Source organism: Carcharhinus amblyrhynchos, chromosome 21 (assembly GCF_965287045.1).
Source record: "Carcharhinus amblyrhynchos chromosome 21, sCarAmb.v2.hapA, whole genome shotgun sequence".
Classification (NCBI taxonomy): Eukaryota; Metazoa; Chordata; class Chondrichthyes; order Carcharhiniformes; family Carcharhinidae; genus Carcharhinus; species Carcharhinus amblyrhynchos.
This window is the reverse complement of record NC_137344.1, coordinates 50,836,386-50,855,124: the sequence shown is the minus strand read 5'-3', so window position 1 is coordinate 50,855,124 and position 18,739 is coordinate 50,836,386. Positions and strand designations below refer to the sequence as shown.

The 18,739-nt window shown below is 45.2% G+C and overlaps 1 protein-coding gene across 1 annotated transcript in view; it reads left to right on the top strand.

Annotated features, from left to right (window-relative positions):
• The window catches only part of myo15b (myosin XVB), a 322,763-nt gene that overhangs the window by 115,122 nt on the left and 188,902 nt on the right, over positions 1-18,739 (top strand). Inside the window, exons 21-24 of the mRNA XM_080209162.1 lie at positions 1,443-1,560; positions 2,021-2,196; positions 5,988-6,078; positions 16,484-16,507. Coding sequence (XP_080065288.1) covers positions 1,443-1,560; positions 2,021-2,196; positions 5,988-6,078; positions 16,484-16,507 — 409 coding nt within the window. The remainder of the gene's footprint in view (positions 1-1,442; positions 1,561-2,020; positions 2,197-5,987; positions 6,079-16,483; positions 16,508-18,739) is intronic.

The window sequence follows — 18,739 nt, the reverse complement described above, 5'->3', positions numbered from 1 at the left end:
GCCCCAATGCTAATGAACCTTATTTAAAACAATCTCCTATATCCTCCCATCTCCAACCCACTCATGTGCCTGTCTAAGTTACTCTTAAACAACTCCAGCATGTCTGCTTCCACCACCTTACTTGGCAGAGCATTCCATACCCCCACTACCCTCTGTGTGAAAAACCTCCCTCTAATATCTGTGTTATACCTCTCCCCCCTCACCTTAAGCTCATGGCCCGTCGTACTGTGTGTCTCTAACATAGGAAATAGCTTACCTCTGTTTACTCTATCTATACCCTTCATAATCTTATATACCTCTATTAGATCCCCCCTCAGTCGCCATCTTTCAAGGGAAAACAGCCCCAATTTGCTCAATCTTTCCTCATAACCCAGTCCTTCCATACCAGGCAACATCCTGGTAAACCTCCTCTGCACTCTCTCCAGAGTCTCCACGTCCTTCCGGTAGTAAGGCGACCAGAACTGGACACAGTACTTTAAATGCAGCCTAACCAACATTCTATACAACTGCAACATTAGACTCCAGCTCTTATATTCTATACCCCTTTCTATAAAGGCTAACATACCATAGGCTTTCTTCACAACCTTCTCCACTTGTACTGCCACCTTCAAAGACTTGTGCACTCGCACCCCCAGGTCTCGCTGCGTTTCTATACTCTTTATAGGCTTACCCTTTATCATATAACTCCCCCCTACATTATTCCGGCCAAAATGCATCACCTCACATTTATCTGGATTAAACTCCATTTGCCATATATCTGCCCAATATTCCAGCCTATCTATATCCCGTTGTATTGCCAGACACTGCTCCTCACTGCCCGCCAATCCAGCCATCTTGGTGTCATCAGCAAATTTGCTGATCACACCACCTTCTCCCCCTTCCAAGTCATTTATATACACTACAAAGAGAAGAGGTCCCAGTACTGAGCCCTGCAGCACACCACTAGTGACAGACCTCCAGCTAGAAAAGGACCCCTCCACTACTACTCTCTGTCTCCTCTTAGCAAGCCAGTTCTCCACCCATCTAGATACCTGGCCTCGTATCCCATGAGCCTTAATCTTTTCTACCAACCTACCATGAGGGACTTTGTCAAACGCCTTACTGAAATCCATATAGACAACATCAACGGCTTGTCCTTCGTTGACTGTTTTTGTCACCTCCTCAATAATTTCTACTAGATTCATAAGGCAAGACTTCCCCTTTACAAAGCCATGCTGCGTATCCTTAATCAGATCGCAACGCTTTAAGTGCTCATACATCCTATCCCTAAGAATCCTCTCCATCAACTTGCCTACCACTGACATCAAACTCACCGGCCTATAGTTACCCGGGTTATCCCTCCTACCCTTTTTAAACAACGGTACCAGTTGTTTGGGGAAATGTGCTACTCCCTCACCCCGCCTGTCCTCCAACCTCTGTGTGCTTTTGTATCCCTGCTGCAGGTACAGCATTTTACTGAGGTGGAATTTGGAGAACTTCTCAGACATGGAACTTTGTTCCTCCATTCTGGAGAAGATGACTGAAGGAACTTTGGGCTCCTATCAGCTTGGACGCACCAAGGTAATTGAGACTTGCAGTGGAATTATGTATTGGTAAACAGTGAGGTAATTATCAGGAACTGAGGAATGGTTTGATGGTATGCATTGGAAGATACTGAGATCCTAACCAGTCACCTTGGATAACATCAAGATATACAGAGAATGCATACTTTAATATATAGTGTATATCTATCAGGGATCATTGGGATACACAGAGGCTTCATAGAGCGTACATACTGGAGAATTTGGGTTATGCAAAGTTGGGGAATAATAGGATATATATAGGGGGGACACACTGGAGGGCTGTGGGATATATTGGGGGGCGCACTGAGTGGGATATTTCAGGGGAAGAATGGTAAAATAGATAATAAAAATTCCTTACAAGAGACTGAAAGCCACAGAGTAGCAGAGACAGAGAGTGAGATGAATCCCTTGGGATATATTGAGACTGTTTAATGGCACTCTGTCTATTATCTCCTCAGGTGTTCCTGAAGAAGAAGATTTTTAATCAGTTGGAAAATTGTTGGAGGAAGACCCAGAACTGGGCAGCTCTCACCATTCAGAAAAACATCCGCGGCTTCATCAACAGGAAGAATTTCCAGAACTTCAGACAGAAGATAATCGTTCTTCAATCTCACATCAGGAGACATCAGGCCAGGTCAGATTATTCTGCACCGTCTACAAGCTGGATGTGTGCAAATATTCAATTGCCTTTGAGGCAGTGACACTCAACTGAAGGATGATGGACTTCCTGTCGTTAGGGCCTCCTATCAGTTCATTGACAATGGCCTTTATCAGCCAAACTGACAGGTTCTTGGCCCCAGCCATCACTGACAGTCAGCCTTACAAAAGTGATATAAGGAATAGAAATATTTGACCCCTCAAGTCTGATCCATCATTCTGTGTAGATATTCAATCTCCTTATCTAAGGAAATATATACTTGCTTCAAAGAGTATTTAACAAAGCTTCATTAGATTGATTCCTGGCCTGAGTGTTGTTCCATGGGAGAGATTGAGTAGGATATAGACCTGTATTCTCAGAAGAATGATCCAGTGAAACATTTAAAATTTTCAGTATTTGAGGCTTTTTCACTGGCTAGAGAGCTAAGATTGTAATCTGTTGATGAGGGATCAGCTATTTAGGACTGAGATAATGAGAAATTTCATTACTTAAAGGAATGTGAACTTTGGAATGCTCTACATTACAGAAATGTGAATGGTGAGTTGTTGAGCATATTTAAAGCTAAGATCGATACTTGGACAATAAAGAAATCAAGGGTTGTGATGTTTAGGAGAGATATCATCACTGGACTAATAATGGGTGGCACAGTGGTTAGCACTGCTGCTTCACAGCTCCAGGGACCTGGGTTTGATTCCCGGCTCGGGTCACTGTCGGTGTGGAGTTTGCACGTTCTCCTTGTGTCTGCATGGGTTTCCTCCGGGTACTCCGGTTTCCTCCCACAGTCCAAAGATGTGCGGGTTAGGTTGATTGGCCGTACTAAAATTGCCCCTTAGTGTCCTAAGATGTTTAGGTTAGAGGATTAGCGGGTAAAATATGTATGGATGTGGGGATAGGGCCTGGGTAGGATTGTGGTCAGTGCAGACTCGATGGGCCGAAGGGCCTATTTCTGCACTTTACGGTTCTATGATAATCTAGAGGCCCAGGTTAATGCTCTGGGGACATGGGCTCAAATTGGAATTTTAACTCAACTAATTCCAGGTTGATTTTATTAGAAGCTAGTTTTAGTAATTGTGACCAAGAAACCATTATCATAAAAACCCATCTGGCTTGCTAATATCCTTTAGGGAAAGAAATCTACCTGATCGGCCCAACATGTCATCCAGACCCACAACAATGAGTCTGTCCTTTTTAATGTGCAATGGCCTAGCAAGCCTGTTCAATTAGGGATAGAAAACAAATGTGGCCTTGTCAGCCACACCCACATCCTGTGAAAGAATAAAGGGAAAAAAACTGCAGGAATGTGGAATGAAGGTTAAAGATCAGCCAGTGACGGCTGGGGCCAAGAACCTGTTAGTTTGGCTGATAAAGGCCATCGGCAATGAACTGATAGGACTACCTAATGACAGGAAGTCCATCGTCTGCACTAACCACAATCCTACCCGGGCCCGATCCCCACATATTTTACCCACTAATACCTCTAACCTAAGCATTTCAGGACACTAAGGGGCAATTTTAGCACGGGCAATCAACCTAACCCGCACATCTTTGGACTGTGGGAGAAACCGGAAGAAATCCACTCAGACACGAGGAGAATGTGCAAACTCCACACAGACAGTGACCCGAGCCGGGAATCGAACCCAGGTCCCTGGAGCTGTGAAGCAGCAGTGCTAACCCACTGTGCCACCCATAGTCCAGTGATAATATCTCTCCTACTGGGCAACATGACAGCTCAGTGACCATCACTGTTTGCTGTGCAGACACATGGATTTGGGCCAGTGTCTGTGGGAGTTTGCGCATTCTCCCCGTGCTTGCGTGGGTTTTCTCTGGGTGCTCCGGTTTCCTCCCACACCCCAAAGATGTGCTGTTAGGCTGATTGGTGTAAAAAATTGTCCCTAAACTAGTCTTCCCTCAATGTGGAATACCATAAGCATAGACAAGGGTCATGGGTGGAGGGGGGACTCGTAATGTTAAAATGGCGGTGCGGGCTCGTTGGGCCGAAGGGCCTGTTTCCCGGGCTGTGTTGTGTTTTGTTCTTTGTTCTTTGTTCTAAACATCACAACCCTTGATTTCTTTACTGTCCAAGTATCGATCTTAGCTTTAAATATGCTCAACAACTCACCATTCACAGTTCTGTAATGTAGAGCATTCCAAAGTTCACATTCCTTTAAGTAATGAAATTTCTCATTATCTCAGTCCTAAATAGCTGATCCCTCATCAACAGATTATGATCTTAGCTCTCTAGCCAGTGAAAAAGCCTCAAACACTAAAAATTTTAAATGTTTCACTGGATCATTCTTCTGAGAATACAGGTCTATGTCCTACTCAATCTCTCCCATGGAACAACACTCAGGCCAGGAATCAATCTAATGAAGCTTTGTTAAATACCCTTTGAAGCAAGTATATATTTCCTTAGATAAGGAAATTGAATATCTACACAGAACTGTATGATTTCAACTACACTTTCTTATTTTGATCCTGTAACCCCGGTGTAACAATGGCTAATTTAGACATTTGTTTTCCTAATTGCTTAATCTACTTGCATGTTAATCCCCACCCCCAAACTCCCTCTGATACTAATATTTACCAACTTCTCACCTTAAAAAAACTCCTGTTTTTCTAATCCTCCGACCACTCCTTGTCCACTCGCTGAACATATACATATCTTTGATTGGTAACTACCGAGAGGTAGGTGCCACAAGTCGGAAATGGCCTTATCAGGGGTAACAGAAATGTTACTGAGCAAGTGACTTGTGGCACTAGTTTGCTGTACAACACAGGTCACAGAGTGCTGTTGCAGTGGGTTGAATTCCCTTCCCTTAATCCCCTGGGATGAATAATACACATTTTACATACAAAGTGATGGGATGCAATAGCAGGAGCTTTGGAACAAGTTGTTGAAATCGGAGAACACAACCACCTATCACTTATTTGTGCGGCACAGTAGCACAGTGGTTAGCACTGCTACTTCATATCTCCAGGGACCTGGGTTTGATTCCTGGCTTGAGTCACTATCTGAGTGGAGTTTGCACGTTCACTTCGTGTCTGCGTGGGTTTCCTCCAGGTGTTCCGGTTTTCTCCCATAGTTCAAAGATGTGCAGGTTAGGTTGATTGGCCATGCTAAAAATTGCCTCTTAGAGTTGTGAGATGCGTAGGTTAGAGGGATTAGTGGGTAAATACATAGGGATATGGGGGTACAGCCTGGGTGGGATTGTGGTCGGTGCAGACCTGATGGGCTGAATGGCCTCCTTCTGCACTGTAGGGATTCTACCTATTCTATCACAGCCCCTCCCTGCTTTGCAAGTGAGCACAAGGAACCAGCTGAGAACATCTCCAAGTCAATTCAATTTCAGATTGCTCTTAGTCTTGATGTTGGACATCAGTGACTGTGTCTGCTGGTACAGTCCCAACCTGCCTTTCCTCAAAGTGCCCTACTGTGTCTCACTGTTGTAAATGACTAACTCAGTGAACTGGTCACCGATGATCTACTGATCCGGTTTTCCTTACACTGATTAAAGATTCCTAAGAGAGCAGCAACACAGTTTGCATTCCATTAAAAGTCCTGATGAAGTTAGCTCAGGTCTGAAGTGATGTACTTTTTTGAAGATGTGGACGTCCCCACAGGACTAATATAGATTTGGTAATCACTAATCTGGGAATACAAAATTTACCTTTTGACCCCAGTTATTAGTTTTTACAGCCATGGGAAACGAGTTCTGTGTATCGACTGTACCATTCTCTAACACCATACGTTAATTTATCCACAACAGGACTCGCTACAAGAGGTTGAAGAGGACCTTTCTGCAGTTTGGAACTGCAGTGGTCATCTCACGAGCTGTGACTCACAAGAGAAACAAACAGGTTGGAAAATAATTAGCTCACATATAATGACAGCCTTCCCTCCCCTCCTCCCTCCCTCTCCCCCTCTCCCTTCCCCAAACCTCCATCCTATATTCCACTCAGCTTATCCCCCCCTCCCCTCCGCCCCATAGCTGCCACATTCAGTGATTGAGGTGAATGTGTAGATAAATTGAACCATGGTGGCTCAAAGAACATGTGTCACATGTTCCTAACACCAAACAATAAACCTTAATTATGGTCTGTGCCCTCAAGAAGGGGCCTTTAATGATCCTGCCCGTGCGCACACACACACACACACCATGATGTCACATGGTATTGGTCATGTGATAGACAGGGTTCTAAGACTCAATATAGATATCCAGAAGTCCAATCCGATTAGTATTAATTAATTAACCCATGTGATGACATATAACCTACTTCATAGTCATGAAAATGGAAAAGTAGACAGTGAATTTGCACACATCAGGTAAGCTACACAGGAATCCAACACCTTCCTAACTTTTACCTTAAGGTTTCCTCTCTTAGCAGGACTCAGCACTCTGCTTATATAGTCTGATTAGGTTGCATAATTGATCCTTGCTGTTATTGATGGCCATGGGAGATTATCAATAGATATCCCCATGGGCCTCGTCGATGATGAGTTCCCCTATTAGGCTCATGGATGCTCGTCCAAAGTGGAAGGAGCAGTTTTAAACCAGCTGGCCCCACTCAGGCCAGGAGTTGAGAGTCTTTGGGGCTTGACATGTACTCTGTAGCCACTGACTGGCACTCTATGCTCATTGAAGGAAGATTGGTGTTGGCGAGATTATTACACTGGCAACAAGGAGTAGAACAAGCTTTTTCTTTCCCCTGGACAACCTTTACTGTCAAGACAAGTAATCCTCCTGTAAGAAAAATGCCTCTTTTTGGGAAATCTGTAGCCTACAATGTAAGCATAGAAGACTGGGCTCAATACACAGCGTGCATATGTTATTCTTCACAGGCTAACAACATTGAGGGGGATGAGAAGCAGAAAATGGTACTGTTGATGGCATACTTCAACCTTCAGTGCAACAAAACCTGTATACCCCGACTCCAAAACCTTTAATGAATTGGTAGACTAGATTCAACCATCCATCATACTTCAGTGATACTGCTTTAACACAGCAGGGTGAACCTCTGGAGAATCTGTCACTGAATTTCTTTAAGAAGTCTCACAACACCAGGTTAGAGTCCAACCAGTTTATTTGATAGTAATCTTACAAGCTTTCAGAAACAATGTTCCTTCATCATCTGACGAAGGAACACCGTTTCCGAAAGCTTGTAAGATTACTATCAGATAAACTTGTTGGACTTTAACCTGGTGTTGTGGGACTTCTTACTGTGTTTACCCCAGTCCAACACCAGCATCTCCACATCATCTGAATTCCTTAGCAGGCTATGAAAATTGGCAGAGCTGTATGAATTCAGGCCACTTGTGAATGGTATGTTGCGAGATAGACTAGCCTGTGGAATCAATAATGTGACAATCCAAAACAAGATTATTCACAGAATCCAATTTGAATCAAAAGAAGGCTATTGAGGTAGCTCTATCATTGGAGAATGTAGAGAAAAGAGTTAAAGAATTACAGGGGGCATCAGACAGCAGAGTCCATTGATTGGAAGGAAGATTCTTTTGCGGCATTCATCCCTCAACTGAGAGCGATGGGATTGATAATATATTACAGAATCCCTTACAGCCATGAAGCCAAATCACATCACTAGGCAGTCAAGAGAAGGGCACAGACAGCCTGCAGACTCCTAGGGATCATATTCCAGAAGACTGTAGATGCCAGAAGGCAGACTATTGCAAGTGTAGACCACAAGTAAGGCTAAGATATAGGGACAGGAAAAAAGCGTATTATTTTGAAACGAGACCAAGGCCAGTGTTGGACCTTACTTGGCAAGCACGCCCATTACCAGAAACGGGGACAATGCATTTCCATGCCAAAGGTTGCCCCCATAATGGAGTTGTTGGTAAATAGCCACCATTAAAGTAGGGAGTGGATATAGGGGCTGTGGTCTCCGGTAACAGGGAGCAGACTTATATTAATTGCCTCTGGGCTGGTATTCAGCTCCTGAACTTAGAAAGCAGAAAGGCCGGGCTGGCCACCTACACAGGACACCATGGCAACCCCAGTGACCTAGAGGCAGCAGTCAACTCAGCTTCCAATGGACCCAACTATATGGGGAGGTATTGGCTCCAACACATCAGACTGAACTGGCTGGAGATCTTCAGGCTGGGTGGGTGGGAGACTGTACAAAACCATCAATAAGTACCCTGAAGTTTTCTGGGAAGGACTTGGAAAATAAGGAGAGCCAAAGTTAAGCCAAAGGAGCAAGGAAAGAAATAGACTTAAGGGAAAGGGATGTTATGATGGCCATGGGGGATCATTAATAGATCTCCCTGTGGGTCCTGTAGAATACAAGCTCCCCTATTAAGTGAGTGGAGGCTCACCCAGGGAAGGAGAACAGATTTGATCTCGAGGAATCATTGCTGGGGTGACACACATGAACCTTGCTGCCCGAGCCCAGTAAGATATCCACATTCTGATACTCCACTTGGATCTTCCAAACCCTAGAAGCCCCAACTTTGGCCTGGCAATTGTAGAAATGAGTTTATGGTCCATCTCATTCTCCTCTGCTTTCTTCAGTATGGCCATTGTCAAACAAAATGCCCCCCTTTCTCGGCAGGCAGAACATTGGCGGGCACTGAGTTTAATGCATTCTGGGGTCATTCCCTCCAATTTCCCGAGCTTTATCAGCACTTCCCTAGTCCGAAGTCACTCTACTAAATCTACTGCATGGTCCATCATCTGATGGTTGCCCTGGCTCACTGTCTGTTTGACAACTCTGGGAAGATTTCTGAGGAAGTGTTTTAACACAATTCACTCAACCATCTGGGCTGAGTTCAAGGTCTCAGGCTGGACACATTTATAAGCTATATGAATCAAATCACACGTCAGTGAGCTCGGTTACAATGGTAGGCCCAAGCATGGAAGTGTTGGGCCGTCACAGCCGTGGTGACCCTCCGTCATGTCAAGAGCTGGTGGTCATCTTCAACTGCAGCCTCCTCCAAATCATGGCAGGTCTTCTGTGATTCGCCAGTCAGATACGAAGCAAAGCCTGGATTTTAGCAAAGCCTCTGACGAGGTCCCACTTGAGACATTTGTAAAGAAGGCAATGCACATGGAAATCAGGGTGGTCTGATAAACTGGATTCAAAATTGTAGGAGACAGGGTGATGAAAGAAGGCTGCTTTAGTGATTGGAAGCCAGTGTCCAGTGGCGAAGTACAGGGATCAGTGTTAGGCCTCCTATATTCATCATTTATATAAATGACATGGATGACTATGTGGGGCATAGGATTAGTAAATTTGTGGATGACACAAAGATTGGCTGGATGGTTAACAGTGAGGCTGAGTACCTTGGGCTATAAGAAGATATAGTCGGAATGATCAAATGGGGCAGATAAGTGGCAGATGGAATTTAATCCTGAAAAGTGTGAGTTGATACACTTTGGAAGAAGTAATTTGACAAGGAAATACTCTGAATGGTAGGACACTGATAGGGGAATTGTCTGGCGGGTTTCGCTCTGGAGGTCCTGCATTGAGCTGAATTCAGTTCATACAAAACTGGCAAGTGATAGTATGCAGTTAAAGACGTTCTTTATTTGACCAATACATACTGGGGGAGAGAGGCTGGATGGATTCCAACTTCTCTCTAACATTACATCACATGAACACATCTGACTGTCAAAGATTCATATTCCCTGCCCAATTTATCACACAAACTGGACAGTCCAATTATATTAACATACATTATTTACCTTGGCCAATAGCATTCTTCCCCTGGCATAATTGGGAACTCAATGTCTAATTGGACCCAAAAGTCTTTCTTTCATTGCTTAGCAACCTGCTTATGCACATCTGAGAGGTTCATAAAATAAAGTTTATTTATTCATCACAAGTAGACTCACATTAACACTGCAATGAAGTTACTGTGAAAATCTCCCAGGCTGTTTGGGTGCTGGGTGTTTCTTCAGAAGGAACTCTTCAAAGTGCAGCTAATGAAAATACAACAAAATTTACTCCAACTTATAAATCAAAGAAAGGGTTTAATAAAGAGACATTACTCCAAACTTGGGGCCTTGTCCTGGGCCAATTCAAGCTGCCATAATTCTACATAGTCCTTTATTCATAGTGAATCAGCTGGTCAGCTGACTGTTACATCACTCTGTAATTGGTTCCATGGCTTACTGGGTCACCTGACCCTTACATCTTGCTCCCATTGGTCACATTACATCCAATCTAAAGTTGTCAGTGGTTACATGCGTACATGGGACTTAATAGGATTGAGGATTATAGGTGAGCCTAGTAGGTAGAGATAAGATTGGCACAACTTGTGGGCTGAAGGGCCTATTTGTGCTGTAGTTTTTTTTCTATGATTCTACATTCTAACACTGAGGAAGAATTTCGCATGGCCAATGCACTCTAACCAGTATGTCTTTCAGACCGTGGGAGGAAACCAGAGAAAACTCATGCAGACATGGGGAGAACGTGCAGGCTCCGCACAGACAATGACCCAATCCAGGAATTGAACCCAGGTCCCTGGCGCTGTGGCAGTAGTGCCAACCACTTTGCCACCATGCCACTCCAAGGTTCGCTCCCGCCACCTGTAAACTATGAGAATTCAAAGGGAGTCAGGGAATCACCCTGCCTAACTAGCTATGCCATAACAAGCCAAGAGTAAGGAGCAGAATGCTCCTATTCATTTTAATTAGCAGTTGAATCCTTTTATTCATTCAATTAACTAGTACCTTACAGCTGCAAGGTCTTTCAAAGCCTGTCACTGACCAAGTTCTATATTTCATTGTTCCATTTGAATGTAACCTGTCTGGTTCTGCTTTTTGCCATTATGCTGTTGGGCAGTTGCTTTTGGCTAACGCTCACAAACACCTTTAAAATTATATTGCAAAGTTATAATACTTGTTAAAAATTCATTACTATTGGTTTTATATATATGGTTACGGCAATATTTTCAAATAATATACATGGGAATCACGTTGTGATACTTTTGGTATATATAAGGCATGTTATGATCCTTATTTTAGACTCATCTATTTTGCTTTAAAAGCCTCTCAATAGCAGGGGTTTCAGAACCCACTGCTTCAGACACTAGAAGCTCTGTCGAACAGAGGGACCTTGGTGTGTTTGTCTACAGATCCCTGAAGGCGGAAGACCGTGTTAGTAGGGTGATGGAAAAGGCACATGGGACACTTGTCTTTTTCAATCGAGGCATAGATTATGAAAGCAGGGAAGTCATGCTGGAGTTGTATAGAACTCTAGTGAGGCCACAGCTAGAGTACTGTGTGCAGCTCTGGTCGCCACATTATAGGAAGGATGTGATTGCACTGGAGGGGGCGCAGAGGAGATTCACCAGGATGCAGCCTGGGATGGAACATTTAAGCTATGAAGAGAGGCTAGGATAAGGTGGGTAGTTTTCATTGGTGTGGAGATGCCGGCGTTGGACTGGGGTAAACACAGTTAGAAATCTGACCTGGTGTTGTCAGACTTCTTGTTGTTTTCACTGGAGCAGAGAAGACTGAGGGATGACCTGATTGAGATGTACAGGATTATGAGGGACACGGACAGAATGGATAAGGAGCAGCTCTTCCCCTTAGTTGAAGGGTCAGTCATGAGGGGACATAGGTTCAAGGAGGTTTGGGGAGGATGTGAGGAAAAGCTTTTTTACCCAGAGGGTGGTGACGGTCAGGAATGCGCTGCCTGGGAGGGTGGTGGAGGTGGGATGCCTCACATAATTTAATAAGTATCTGGATGAGCACTTGGCCCATAGCTCTGAATATTATGATGTACTAAGTGCTGGAGATGGGATTAGATGGGAGTTCAAGTGTTTTTAATGTATCGGTGCGGACTCAAAGGGCCAAAAAGCCTCTTCTGCACTGTATGATTCAATGATGCCAGCCCACTGTTCTTTAGGCCAGGCTTTCCTATTAGTGATTCTCTCAAAGACCCTCACAGAAGTCCTAGGTTTCACCCAAGGCTTCCAGTCTAGAAAGACTCAGAACTCTGCTTATATGGTCTGATAAGACTGGACAGCTGATCCTTGCTTGCGTTGATTCCTCGTCAATCTGTCATTTCCTGTGACTTCTATGGCCATCTTGGTTGGCATGGCTGCACTCAGTAACCATGTTGAATGAAGGTGGATATGATCTAGAAAGTGGAGGGATCAGTATCAGAAATACCACCCCTCCAGTATCTAGACCCTCGTAATATCACAACATGCACGTCACCTACACACAGGTACACACACACAAAAACACACACACACACGCCACCCACTCACATGCCCCCGCACCCATACAGACACACACACATATATACTCATGACATGTGCACACACAAACACACACACACGCCCCTACATAACCCCCCACCCCACACACACATATACATGTTCCATCAGGTTCACCAGACTGATTCCTGGAATGGCAGGTCTGACATATGAAGAGAAACTGGGTCGACTGGGCTTGTACTCACTGGAATTGAGAAGAATGAAAGGGGATCTCACAGTAACATATAAAATCCTGACGGGACTGGACAGGCTGGGTGCAGGAAGAACATTCCCGATGACTGAAGTGCAGTAGTATGGGTTACAGTCTAAGAATAAGGGGGAAGCCGTTCAGGACTGAGATTAGAAATAATTTCTTCACTCAGAGTTGTGAACCTGTGGGATGCTGTACTACAGAAAGCTGTTGGGGCCAGTTTGTTACATATGTTCAAGGAGGAGTTGAACGTGGCCCTTGTGGCTAAAGGGATCAAGGGTTATGGAGAGAAAGCAGGAGTGGGACACTGAAATTGTATGGTCAACCATGATCATGTTGAATGGTGGTGCAGGCTTAATGGGCCGAATGGCCTACTCCTGCACCTGTTTTTCTATGTTTCTCCATTTCTATACACACACACACACACACACATACACATGCCACAAACACACTCTAATTCCCAACCAGAAAATGCTGCCAATAATCAACAAGTCTGTGGCCACTCCCACCATCTGAAATGTCACAATGCCCGGCTGATTGATACAGCAAAAAGTCTGACAACACCAGGTTTTAGTCGAACCGATTTATTTGATAGTAAACTCACAAGCTTTCGAGAGGACTCCCTCTTCGTCAGGTGAATGGAGAGTTCTGGCCTCAGACAGAGCATATAAAGCACAGACAGTTTACAGATTACTGATTAGAATGCGAACCTTTACACCTAACTTGCTGTTCCAGTCCTAAAGTGACCGACAATGTGAGTGGAAGGAGCACTGATCACAGGTTAAAGAGATGTGTATTGTCTCCAGACAGTACAGTGAGTGAGGTTTTGCAAACCCAGGCAAGTCACGGGGGTTACAGATAGTGCGACATGAACCCAAGATCCCTGTTGAGACCGTCCTCATGTGTGTGGAACTTGGCTATCAGTCTCTGCTCAGTGACTCTGCGCTGTCGTGTGTCGTGAAGGCCGCCTTGGAGAATGCTTACCCGAAGGTCAGAGGCTGAATGCCCGTGACCACTGAAGTGTTCGCCCTTGGCGAAGGGCTGGAGGCCAATGCTGGAGCGGCTGATCATCCATTCAGAGTGAATGAGGGGCGGGGCTAGGAGTGGAGCATGTTCAAAAATCCCAAGAGGAAACCTGAGGCTGCAATTATCCAGGGATATTGTTCTGAAATTTACACTCACCTATCGGGGCTGATCACTCAGGCTAGCAATAGACTGTTCAATGTTAATGTGTTGTTGTGCCTCTGTCCCAGACATTCATAGAATCCCTACAGTGCCATTCAGCCCATCGAGTCTGCATCAACCACTATCCCAGCCAGCCCCTATCCCCCTAACCCCTCGCATTTACCCTGCTAGTCCCCCTGACACTAAGGGGCGATTTACCATGGCTAATCAACCTATCCTGTACAATGACTGTGGGAGTAACTCAGAGTACACGGAGTCTGACACACACACTCACACTCAAACACACACTCTCTCACACACACAGTCACACTCACACACACACACACACACACACACACGTCACACTCACATACACACACTCGCACATACACACACACACACTCTCACACACATACTCACACACACACTCTCACATACCCACACACACTCTCACATTCACACACTCACACACTCACACCCACAAACTCTCACACACACACACACTCACACACACATAGACACTCTCACACACATACTCTCACACACACACACTCACATACACACACACTCACTCACTCACTCACGTTCACCCACTCACACACACACACATACTCACTCACATTCACACTCTCACACACATACTCTCACACACACACACTCTCACATGCACACATACTCACACACACACTCTTGGCAGATGGACTTCAACGCAGATAAATGTGTAGTGGTCCATTTTGGCAGGACCAATGGGATGAAGGAATACAATATCAAGGGTAGGAGTCTTAGCTGTGTTGAAGAGCAGAAGGATCTTGGGGTCCGGGTCCACAGGACTCTTAAATCGGCCTTGCAGGTGGAGGATGTGGTCAAGAAGGCGTATGGTGTACTGGCCTTCATTAATCGAGGGATTGAGTTTAGGAGTCGGGAGGTAATGCTGCAACTTTATAAGACCCTTGTCAGACCCCACTTGGAGTACTGTGCGCAGTTCTGGTCGCCTCACTATAGGAAGGACGTGGAAGCTATTGTGAGAGTGCAGAGGAGATTTACAAGGATGTTGCCTGGATTGGGAGGCATGCCTTCTGAAGATAGGTTGAGGGAGCTGGGACTCTTCTCCCTGGAGAGACGAAGGTTGAGAGGTGACCTGATAGAGGTTTATAAAATGTTGAGAGGAATAGATAGGGTGGATTCTCAGAGGCTATTTCCCAGGGCTGAAATGGTCGCTACGAGAGGACACAGGTTTAAGGTGCTGGGAAGCAAGTACAGAGGAGATGTCAGGGGTAAGTTTTTCACTCAGAGGGTGGTGAGTGAATGGAATCGGCTGCCATCGGTGGTGGTGGAGGCGAACTTGCTGGGGTCTTTTAAAAGACTTCTGGATGAGTACATGGGATTTAATGGGACTGGGGGTTATAGATAGGTCTACGGCTTAGTAGGTATTGAAGTGATCGATGCAACTTGTGGGTTCTATGTTCTCACACACATACTCTCACAGACACACTCTCACACACATACACTCACACACACACTTGCACACTCACACACACACACATAAAGGCAGGTCTGTCAGGATGACCCACATGAGGCCTGGCGATAACAGATAGCTGCTTTCAGGAGGAGTCCTGATTCATGCTTTAAATAAGGGTCAGACTGAAAGATGTTCATTCACACGCTGTGGCCCTGACACAACATAAGGAAGTCCTGAAACACTTTACAGCCAATGAAGTATTTTTACACTCTCCTCACCATTACAATATTGGAAACTACCCTCACTATTAGAATATTCAGTATATAAAATCAATATGCAAAATGAGTGGTTAGCACTGCTTCCTCACAGTGCAGAGACCCGGGTTTGATTTCTGATTTGGATCACTGTCTGTGTGAAATCCACACATTCTACCCCTGTCTGCGTAGGTTTCCTCTGGATGCTCTGGTTTACTCCCACAGTCGGAAGGATGTGCGGGTTAGGGTGCATTGGCCATGCTAAATTCTCCCTTGGCGTACCCGAACAGACAGAGTGTGGCAACTAGGGGATTTTCAGTTACTTCATTGCAGTGTTAATGTAAGCCTACTTGTGACTAATAAATAAACTTTAAACAATATTGGAAACGATCCTCACTATTACAATATCGGAAATGTGACAGCCAATTTATACACAGCGAGGTCCCACAAACAGTAATGAGATTAACAGATGATCAGTTTTTTTGACGTTATTTGAAGGATGAATATTGGCCATTGCACAAAAACACACATCAATCCTAACGCTTTGCTTCCTGCCACTGATATAATTTTGGATCCAACTTGCCACTTTCCCTGGGATCCTCCAAGCTTTTACATCTTTGACTAGTCTGTCATAAGGGACATTGACATTCACTTTGCTAAAATCCATGGGATGGAGAGGATGTGGTGGGAAGCTCATCTTGGAGTCAAATAAAGTGCTGAGGTTGTGAGCAGTCTGGTTGCAGAGAGGTGGTGGCACAGTGGTATTGTCACTGGACTAGTAATCAGAGACCTAGGGTAACATTCTGCAGACCTGGGTTCAAATCCCATTAGGGTCAATGATGAAATTAGAATTTAATTTTAAAAACCTGAATTAAAAGTTGAATGATGTTAGCTTTACAAATGTGTATATATCTCTCTCTTTTTCTCTTTTCTCTTTTAATTCACAGGTTTTAAGTCGGTCCGCCTTGTTGTCCAACGAGGGGCAGACACACGATGGGTCGTACTAGGGCTGCTCTTGGATGTTCGAGAATAGCCTGGTACTTCACGTCGTTAGTGTACGCTTAAACTGGACCAGATGCTGGGCAACACGACAGCTCAGTGACTATCACTGTTTGCTGTGCAGACACATGGATTTGGGCCGGTGTCTGTGGGAGTTTGCGCATTCTCCCCGTGCTTGCATGGGTTTTCTCCGGGTGCTCCGGTTTCCTCCCACACCCCAAAGATGTGCTATTAGGCTGATTGGAGGTAATAAATTGTCCCTAAATTAGTTTCCCTCAATGTGGAATGCCATAATCATAGATAAGGGTCATGGGTGGAGGGGGAGACTGGTAATGTTAAAATGGTGGCGCGGGTTCGTTGGGCCGAAGGGCCTGTTTCCCAGGCTGTTTTTGTTCTTTGTTCTTTGTTCTATATCTAAAGATTATAGTCGGAATGAAGGAATAGTGTCATTTGATTCATTTACTGATGTTTGTATTGAAATTTTTCCAATCTTTTTGTTTGGTGTGATATAGTTCATTTTTCTTGTCTAATAAACATTTTATTCTTGCTGTCAAAAGTACGCTAGCAGACTCGTATGAATGGGCCTTCCATGGTTTTGGGATGGGATTTTCCCAGAAATTGACAAAAGGCCAGTGGTGGGCAGGAAGAGCATCATTGAAGCCACTCCCATCAATGGCAGCTTTCTCCACCATATAGCCCGAGTCTTTGACAAAAGCTTCGAGGGATGGGTCCCATGACATTCTGCTGGTGGAATGGCCTCTGATTCGCCTGCCCCACTAGCAACTTGATCAGTAGAAATTCATGTCACTTTTTCTAAAAGCTACCCCAGCACATAGGGAGAGCAAAGGAGTTTACCCTGGAACCCCCCAGCACTACCTGGGCATTAAACAAAGAACAAAGAACAACCCAGCACGGGAAACAGGCCCTTCGGCCCAACCAGCCCACGCCACCATTTCAACAAAGCATTTTCCTACGCCTACCCTGCCCCGTGTGTATGTGAATGGTACCCCTAATGTAGCCAGATCCCCCCAAGTGATGCACTCACCTGAGCTGCTCTGGGATACCTGCTCGCCAGGTGCAGGCCACAGCACAGGCCACGAGGCCTGTCGTTCTGTCCTCGAGCTGACATGGATGGATTTTTTTGATTGTGGTGGGGGGGGGTTAGTCAGCTGTGGTGGCCTGATAATTATATGTTAATGTATTCAAATAATGTTCCCAGCATTCAATGTCACTGAGGGGGGAGGGGACATTCATGTCATACATTCACACCGGCTTAGGAAGCAACTTTGCAGCTCTTGGTCCCATCACCAAACCCACCCAACACAATCAGGAGTGAAAATCTCGGCCTTAGCGTCGATACACTCCGGGATCTGACTTGTGCAGTAGTGATATTGGCTGGGATCATAACACACTGACCACTGAAATCATCAACAAACATTTCCATCTCTGATGATGGAGGGAAGACCATTGCCGAAGCAGCTGAAGATGGTTGGATCTAGGACACTAACCCTGAGGAACTCCTGCAGTGATGTCCTGGAACTGGGATGATTGACCTCCAACCACCACAACTATCTGCTGCCTCACAGCGCCAGAGACCCAGGTTCAATTCTGGCCTTGGGTGGAGTGTCACGTTCTCCCGTGTCTGCATGGGTTTCCTCCAGGGGCTCCGGTTTCTTCCCACAGTCCAAAGATGTGTGGTTTAGATTAAATGGCCATGTTAAATTGACCCTTGGTGTGTTGGGGCTGGGGGAGGGGGGATTCAGAGATAGGGACTGGGTGAGATGCTCTGTCAGAAGTCCGGGCAGACTCAATGGGTGATATGGCCTCCTGTGTGTGGAGAATCTGTGGTCTTCCTTTATGCTAAGTATGACTAAGTATGGAGTTGGGGGTAGGGTGTTAGCGTGGATAGAGGATTGGTTGTCAAATAGGAGGCAGAGAGTGGGGGTCAATGGGTGCTATTCGGATTGGCGGTTGGTGACTAGTGGGGTGCCCCAGGGGTCGGTGCTGGGGCCTCAGCTATTTACCATTTATATAGATGATCTGGAGGAGGGAACCGAGTGTAGGGTGTCGAAATTTGCTGATGACACCAAGATTGGGGGAAAGGCAAATTGTGCGGAGGGTGTGGAGAGTCTGCAGAAGGATCTAGATAGGCTGGGCGAATGGGCCAGGAAATGGCAAATGGAATTTAATGTTGGCAAGTGTGA